General features: G+C 44.0%; 1 protein-coding gene across 1 annotated transcript in view; it reads right to left on the bottom strand.

The window, feature by feature from the left end:
- Positions 1–9121, bottom strand: part of ecpas (Ecm29 proteasome adaptor and scaffold) — a 90717-nt gene that overhangs the window by 61781 nt on the left and 19815 nt on the right. The window contains exons 7-8 of the mRNA XM_048621275.1: positions 8688–8769; positions 264–383 (exon numbers count right to left, since the gene is read on the bottom strand). Of these exons, the coding sequence (XP_048477232.1) occupies positions 264–383; positions 8688–8769 (202 nt within the window). The remainder of the gene's footprint in view (positions 1–263; positions 384–8687; positions 8770–9121) is intronic.

Below are 9121 nucleotides of genomic sequence, written 5' to 3'. Positions count from 1 at the left end.
CCTTTGTCTATCCAACTGCTCTCCTCTCTCTTTGGGCTCTATCCTACTGTTTACTCCCTACCCCATCCCCTTCCCTATTTTTTGCATATTAACTGATGTTTTCCCAGCTACCATCAGTTCTGAGGAAGGGTCACCGGACCAGAAATGTTAACTCTGATCTTTTCTTCACAGATGCTGCCAGACCTGTTGAACTCGCAGCAACTTCTGTTTTTGTCCCTGATTTACAGCATCCGCAGTTCTTTTACTTTTTATTTAGCATGCACCTGTATGCTGGCTGGGAATGTCTCTGCAGCCTGTCTGGAGCGTAACAAGTGAGGGAGAATCTTCAGTTTAACCCGGGTGCTAACTGGTTCTCGTTTCAGCTCAGGTTTCATCACTGCTCCCTGCAAAAGATTTATACACATTTCTGTTAAAGTAACAAAAATTGCCAAATTGATTAAGCCACCAACAACTTTTCTAAATATGTAGGTGTATTATGCACCCTCAGAGACCAATAATGCTTAAAAAGTAATTCAAACGTCCAGTTAATGATTGAAAGGATCACATGACAAGTGTTAAGACTTTTACTGAAACAAAAACTAAAAGCGGAATTGAATAAACATCAGTACTACGGGAAAAAAAAAATCAACCATTTAACTTGTAAAACAATCCAAAATCCTCTGTCAGTCAAATTTTGCTCTCCATTTCAGGACACTTCATTCTCCAGAAACCAATCCAAAGCTATTCCCAGATAACAAGGTTTAGAGCTGGATAAACACAGCAGGCCAAGCAGCATCAGAAGAGTAGGAAAGCTGACGTTTCGGGTCTGGATCCTTCTTCAGAAATGGGGGAGGGGGAGGGGAAGGGGAAGGGGACTCTGAAATAAATAGAGACAGAGAGGGAGGCGGATGGAAGATGGATAAAGGAGCAGATAGGTGGGAGAAAAGACGGACAGGTCAAGGAGGCAGGGATGGAACCAGTAAAGGTGAGTGTAGGTGGGGAGTTAGGATGGGGCTTGGTCGGTCAAGGAGGCGGGGATGAGGCTGGTAGGTAGGAGGTGGGGGTAGGAGGAGCGGATAGGTGGGAGAAAAGACGGACAGGTTAGGGAGGCGGGGACGAGCTGGGCTGGTTTTGGGATGAAGTCGGGGATGGGGAGATTTTGAAGCTTGTGAAGTCCACATTGAGACCATTGGGCTGCAGGGTTCCCAAGCGAAATATGAGGAAGGTTTAATGTGGAAGGTTTTCTTGGGGCCTGGGATGGGGGTGAGGGGGGAGGTGTAGAGGCAGGTGTAGCACATCCTGCAGTTGCAGGGAAAAGTTCCGGACGTGGTAGGGCTGGTGGGGAGCGTGGAGAGAACAAGGCAGCCATGGAGAGCGTGGTCCCTCCGGAAGGCAGATAAGGGTGGGGAGGGAAAAATGTCCTTGGTAGTGCGGTCCGAATGCAGGTGGCAGAAGTGGCAGAGGACAATGCGTTGGATCCGGAGGTTGGTGGGGTGGTACGTGAGGATGAGGGGGTTTCTGTTTTTGTTGTTATTGCGGGGAGGGGGTGCGAGGGATGAGTTACGGGAAACGCGAGAGATGCGGTCGAGGGCGTTTTCGACCACTGTGGAGGGGAAGTTGCCGTCCTTGAAAAACGAGGACATCTGGGATGTCCGGGAGTGGAATGCCTCATCTCGGGAGCAGATGCGGCAGAGGCGAAGGAATTGGGAATAGGGGATCGCATTCTCTGCAGGAAGGTGGGTGAGAGGAGGTGTATTCTAGGTAGCTGTGGGGGTCAGTAGGCTTGAAATAGATATCGGTTTCCAGGTGGCTGCCAGAGATGGAAACAGAGAGGTCCAGGAAGGAGAGAGAGGTATTGGAGATGGTCTCGGTGAACTTAAGGTTGGGGTGGAAGGTGTCAATGAAGTGGATGAACTGTTTGAGCTCCTCGTGGGAGCACGAGGCGGCACCGATACAGTCATCAATGGAATGGAGGAAGAGGTGGGGTTTAAGGCCAGTGTAGCTACGGAAGAGGGATTGTTCCACGTATCCTACAAAGAGGCAGGCATAGCTTGGGCCCATGCGGGTACCCATGGCCACGCCCTTAGTCTGTAGGAAGTGGGAGGAATTGAAGGAGAAATTGTTAAGTGTGCGGACGAGTTCAGCTAAGCGGATAAGGGTATCGGTGGAGGGGGACTGGTTGGGCCTGTGGGACAGGAAGAAGCGGAGGGCCTTTAGGCCATCTGCATGGGGAATGCAAGTATATAGGGACTGGATGTCCATGGTGAAGATGAGGTGTTGGGGACCAGGGAATCGGAAGTTTCGGAGGTGGTGGAGGGCGTGGGTGGTGTCACGGACGTAGGTGGGGAGTTCCTGGACCGGGGGGAGAAAATGGAGTCAAGATATTCCCAGCTGTATTTCCTTCTCCAATCAGATAACTTTTAATCCTCAAACTAGCTTTCATAGTGAGGATTATGCTGGAGATCCCTGCCTCTAATTAAAGCTAGACAAACCTGCCACCTTCGTTTGAAACACTCATGAACTTAGTTGTTCTAATCTGAGTACAGTACTCAGTCACATCCTTCATTTTAAAACAAATATTCTTTCACAGGACGTGGCTGTTCGTAATCTCCCTCAAGAAAGCAGTGGAGAGTCGCCTGCTTGAACCACTACAGTCCACATGTGCAAGTACTCTCACTGTGCTGACAGGAAGGGAGTTCCAGAATCTTGATCTGGGACAGTGAATGAATGACACTGTAGTTCAGGATAGTGTGGGACTTGGAGGAAAACTTGCAGGTGGTGATGATTTCACGTATTTGATGTTTCTGTTCTTCTTCGTGGGATGGGTTGTGGGTTTGGATGGTGCTTTTGAAGGAGCCTTGTTGAGGCATGAGCCACGTTGCCTCCATTTCTTTGCTCATTCTCTTGGATTCTTTTAGACATACTCTGTGAATTTCTGTGATATTTTAGCAAAACCTGCACCTGATTGTACAACTGCTATGGACCCTTCCCCTCCCAAAGTTCATTGCCATTGCAACATGAATCACATGGTCTTGTTTCCAGGTAGAAATTCTAATTATATGTCTTCCAGACACCCAATCTCATCTTAGTTTGGAATTAAACAGATTGTTTGAAGTATAACTGCTTATAAAATCTGACATTCCTAAAACCTCGTTGGGATTTGGAAACCAATTGCTTAACAATCACTAGAACAGCAGCTCTGGTCAGCTTGGGGACAGTCCATATCACAGGAGAGGTGGTGTCTGAAGTATTAGAATGTATGAAGGTGGATAAATCTCCTATTCCTGATCAGATATATCCAAGAACCCTGCAAGAGGCTGTGGAGAAATTGCAGGGCCCTGGCTGATATATTTGCATCATCGTTAGCCATGGGTGAAATCCCGGAAGACTGGAGGGTAGTGAATGTTGCGCCCTTATTCAAGGGCTGCAACAAAAAGCCTGGGAATTATAGGCCAGTAAGCTTAACACCTGTAGTAGGTAAGTTACCTGACAAGATTCTGAGGGATAAGATATACATACATTTAAAATGACAGGGTTTGATTAAGAGTAGTTAACATGGCTTTGTGCATGGGAGATTATGCCTCACAAATTTGTTATAGTTCTTTGAAGTGACCAGGAAGGTTGATCTAAGCAGGGTGACAGACATAGTCTATATGGATTTCTGTAAGGCTCCACATGGTAGGCTGCTCTGGAAGGTTAGATCGCATGGAATCCAGGGAGAGTTGGCAAATTGGATACACAATTGGCTTGCTGGCATGAAGCAGAGAGTAATAGTGGAAGGATGCTTATCAGTTTGGAGGCCTCTGATTAGTGGTGTATCTCCCGGGGTCAGTGCTAGGCCCACTGCTGTATGTTATCTGTATCAATGATGTGGATGAGAATGTACAAGGCACAATTAGTAAGTTTGTGGATGACACTAAAATAGGCAGTATCTTCGACGAGGAAGGTTATCAGAAATTTCAGCAGGATCTTGATTAGCTGGGGAAGTGGGCCTAGAAATGGCAAATGGAGTTTAATATTGATAAGTGTGAGGTGTTGCATTTTGGAAAATCAAGTCAAGCTAGGAGTTTCATGGTGAATAATAGGGCCTTAAGGAGTGTAGTGGAACAGAGGGACCTTGAAGTTCAGGTGCATGGTTCTCTGAAAGTGGAGCCACAGGTGGACGGGGCAATGAAGGAGGCTTTTGGCACACCAGCCTTCATCAGTCAAGACAGTGAATATGGAAGCTGTGAAGTTACGTTGCTGTCGTACAGGATGCTGCTGAGGCCGTACTTGGGTATTGTGTTCAGTTTTGGTCACCTTGCTATAGGAAGGATGTTATCAAACTGGAAAGAGTGCAGAAGAAATTTTCAAGGATGCTGCCAGGATTCAAGGGACAGAGTGAGAGGGAAAGGTTGGACAAGCTAGGACTTTTTTCTTCAGAGCGTAGGAGACTGAGGGGGAATCTTATAGAAGTGTATAAGATCATGTGAGGTGTGGCTAGGGTGAATGCACCGAGTCTTCTCCCCAGGGTTGGGGGATTGAGGACTAGAGGGCATCAGTTTAAGGTAAGAGGGGAAAGAATACATGGGAACCCAAGGGGTAACTCTTTTACACCGAGGGTGGTATGCATATGGAATGAGCTGCCGCGCAAGTGGTTGAGGCGGGTACATTAACAACATTTAAAAGGCATTTAGACAAATACATGGATAAGAAAGGTTTAGAAGGATATGGACCAAGTGCAGGGAAATGGGGTTAGCGTGGATGGACATTTTGGTCGGCATGGATCACTTTGGGCCGAACAGCCTGTCTGTGCTGTACGACTCTGAATATTTTGCAGCTCCTTCTCAGTAAAACAACCTGGGACTCCCTTAAACCCTAAACAAAGAATGCCCACCCCACACCCCCTTTACCACCAACCACCCAACCTCCTCCAACTGCTGCATTTGTTGGGCACAATTCATAACAGATCTCATGATCCCCTTCATTCTTAGTGTGCCTTAAGTAGATAGCTGCAAAACATAACACTGCAGTATGTGTGTAAAGCAGCTTCCCTAAATATACAAATACATGGGCCTGAAAACTGGAGATTTCTAACCAAATGTTGGACCTTTATGTAACAGCATAAAAAGGTCTGTGCTAAATTATTAATTGAGTGTTATAATGACAGAAAGAAACAGCTCTTCAAAACATTCCTTTCCTCTGCTGCAGTTATTAACTGATGCTGCTATATAATTTGACCAGTACAGCTGCCCTCCAGTGACTTCCAAACACAGTATGCATTTCCAGCTCGAGATACACAGACAAATGTAAGTTTTAAATGTGGTTACTTGGCAGTGATTAAAATCAAGAGCTGGTATCACTTCTTTCCAGAGAACAACTGTAGAAATCTGTATCATTCAAACGGAGATCAGCTAACGTGGGACAGTCCAAATAGGATCCACACATCCTGAGGTTGTGCATTTATCCTTTAAGGTTGCACTTGTTTAGTTTGAGAACATTCCAAACTTTGGGTAAGAGAAATAATCTGCAATCACCAGGATTCTCAGAAAATAAAAAATATTTGGACACTTTGGACACCTCCTCTATCATTCCAAGACTTGCACTAATCATGGTAGATTTGGAAAAATAAAGCATTTACAAATAATAATTTACAAAAGGTCCCTTGACTTGAATATAATTTCTGTCAAGAAACATTAAACCAACAAAAGCAAACTTCCAGTCTTTACCTCACAACTGATGAAGGTGGTATGAATGAAATGTTTGCATGACAGATCACTAGATTGAGAGTGGACAGCAGGAAGCTGGAGAGTCTGAGATAACCAGGCGCAGAGCTGGATGAACACAGCAGGCCAAGCAGCATCAGAGGAGCAGGAAAGCTGATGTTTCGGGCCTAGACCCACTATCTCAGGAAGCCAGAGAGTGATTGCTAGTCTAGAACTCCCTATCAATGTTAGTCAGAATTTTCAAGAGAGAAAACAGGAGGAGAAAAAAATACACCAACCAATGACAGTGCTAAATAGGCATCTACGGCTGGTAAAGTATGTTGGGAACTGAAGCTGTTCAAAGCAAACCAGTGTAATTATACAGTCAGTTACGGATTAAAAAGAGAGACATGGTGAAGCTTTTCATCTTACAAGCACAAGTGCAAGAATGCCAAGTTTCAAACAATCATTATAGCTTAAAATGCAAGACAAAAGCTGCTAAGTTGGCAGGCTGACTCTATTAATCAGAGTTCAGGACCAACATGCTCCTTTGAGGATGAAAGGTAAGCATGGCAAGATCTGGGAATCTAGCATGATGAGGTATTTAAAAATCTAAATAAAAAGGAAGCATTTGTAAGGTTTAGGAAACTGAAATCAAACAAGGCCCTTGAGAAATATAAAGGAAGCAGAAAAGAAGTTAAACAAGAAATTAGGAGAACTAGAAGGGCCATGAAATGTCCTTGGCAAGTAGGATTAAGAAGAATCCCTGGGCATTTTATACTTATATTAGGAGCAAGAGGATAAGTAGGGAAATGATAGGTCCACTCAAGGACAAAGGAGGGCAATTATGCATGGAGCCAGAGGAAGTGGGTGTGGTCCTTAACGAGTACTTCTCTTCAGTATTTACCGAGAAGGACACAGATGATGGTAAGATTAAGGTGGTGGTTGTTTTGGGCGTCTTGAAAAATATTCAGGTGAATAAGCCCACAGGGCCTGATGGGATCTATCATAGGATTCTGAAAGAGGCTAGGGAGGACATCGCTGAAGTCTTGACACAGATCTTGGTATTCTATTTAGCCATAGGTGAAGTTCCAGAAGACTGGGGAATAGAAGATGTTGCTCCTTTTTAAAAGGGGAAAAATAGGAATCATCCAGGAGATTATAGGCTAGTGAGTTTTACATCATTAGCAGGGAAATTATTGAAGATTTTTAAGGACAAGATTTACTTGAATTTGCAAAAGATGGACGTATTAGGGATAGTCAGCATTGCTTTATGCAGGAGAGATCTTGTCACAAATATGATTCAGTTTTTTGTGGAAGTGATGAAAATAGGGCAGTGGATGTTGCCTACATGGACTTCACTAAAGCATTTAACAAAGTTTCTCATGGTAGGCTGGTCCAAAAGATTCAGTTACATAGGATCTATTGTCAGTTGGCAAGTTGATACAAAATTGGCTTGGTCACAGAAGACAGGGTAGTATTGGAGGGTATTTTTCTGTCTGGAGCTCTGTGACCAGTACTGTTTTGTCAGTGCTGGGACCTCTTATGTGTAATTTATATAAATGATTTGGATGAAGATGTAGGTGATCTGATTAGGAAGTCTGCAGACATTAAAACTGGAGGAGTTGTGGATAATGAGGACTGTTGTCGAAAGATACGGCAGGATATAGATCAGTTGGAAAGTTGGGCAGAGAAATGGCAAATGGTGGGGTGATTTGAGATGATGAAATCAAAAAGGAAAGCATACAGTTAATTGCAGGACTGTTAGGAGCATTCATATACAGAGGGATCTTGGGGTCCAAAGTCCATAGCTCAACACAGTGTGGAGCGGGAGAAACACAGCAGGTCAGGCAGCAAAGGAGCAGGAAGGTTGATGTTTCAGGTTTACACAATCCTGATGAAGGATGTAAATGTGAAATATCGACTTTCCTGCTCCTCTGATGCTGCCTGACCTGCTGTGTTCCTCCAGCTCCATACTGTATTGACTATGACTCCAGTATCTGCAGTTCTTGCTATCTCAAAGTCCATAGCTCCCTGAAAGTGGCAACACTACTGAATAAGGTAGTCAAGGCAGCCTGTGGCATGCTTACTTTCATTGGTTGGAGCACCAAGTATAAAAGTTGGCAAGTCAAGTGCACCTGTATAAGATTTTAGTTAGACCACACTTGGAGCATTGTGCGCAGTTCTGGTCATCACACCTTAGAAAGGATGTGGAGGCTCCGAAGAGGGTGCAACGTCCGTTAACCAGGATATTGCCTGGATGGGAGTGTATGAGCTATAAGGAAAGGTTGGACAACTCAAATTGTTTTAGCTAGAGCTTCAAAGCCGAGGGATGACCTGATAGAAGTATATAAAATTATGAGAGGCGTGGATATGGTGGATAGTCAGAGTCTTTTTCCCAGGAGAGAAATGTCAAGTACTAGGGGGCATAGGTTTAAGGTGAGAGTGGGAAAGCTTAAAGGAGATGTGCGAGCAAAGTTTTTTTTGTTTACACAGAGGGTCATAGGTGCCTGAAACGTGCTGCCAGGGGAGATAATAGAAGCAGAAATGTGAGCTTTTAGACAGACACATGAACAGGCACAGACATGATGTGCGAAGGACCTGGTCTGGTGTCGTACTGTTCTATGTTCCATAACTGGATGGGAACTGCCATGGAGAAAGTAACAGATTTATTTATTTTTTAACCATGTTTATTTGAACAGCTCATTTCTTATTTTATCACTCCAATGGGGGAGGACTGATGAGGTGAACAGAACAATCCTATGCTCATCACCAAGATTAGTTAATTCATTTCAGACACTGTCTAACAAATGTGGACTTTGGTGGAAGTCGCAAGAAATCAATGCTGTACTGATGTTTTATGAAAGTGTTGCTTTCTTTTATGGTTGTCGTCTAAATGGGCTTGGGCACATTTAATAGAATTTTCACAAAAACATTGAATACTCAGTTCTGGAGTTTTCAGCTTTACAGAATGCATAGTACAATATTTAGTAAAAGATAAAGCAGCACACTAAACAAACGTACCTCTTTCGTTTTCAGTGGTATGTCCCCCAGATAAATCTTGTAGAGTTTATTGACAATAATAGGATTGTTCCAGTCAATTATACTGTGAAAACATTACAAAATTAAGTTTCACATTTTACAACTACTTGTATCATTTCTACGACTTTGCATTAAAAAAAATCTTGGGAAATACAACTAGCAGTTTGTTAAATGAATTAGAATAAAATTATCACTGGCTATACCTATGCAAATTAGAAAAACAAGAAATAAAACCAGAGATAGTAGGAACTGCCAATGCTGGAGAAACTGAGATAACAAGGTGTAGAGCTGGATGAACACAGCGGGCCAAGCAGCATCAGAGGAGCAGAAAAGCTGACGTTTTGGGTCTGGACCCTTCTTCAGAAACGGGGGAGGGGAAGGGGATTCTGAAATAAATAGTGGGGGGGGGCGGGGAG

This window comes from Rhincodon typus, chromosome 3, assembly GCF_021869965.1.
Source record: "Rhincodon typus isolate 14 chromosome 3, sRhiTyp1.1, whole genome shotgun sequence".
NCBI lineage: Eukaryota > Metazoa > Chordata > Chondrichthyes > Orectolobiformes > Rhincodontidae > Rhincodon > Rhincodon typus.
Note: the sequence above shows the minus strand (reverse complement) of the source record. Positions and strands in the feature narration are given on the sequence as shown.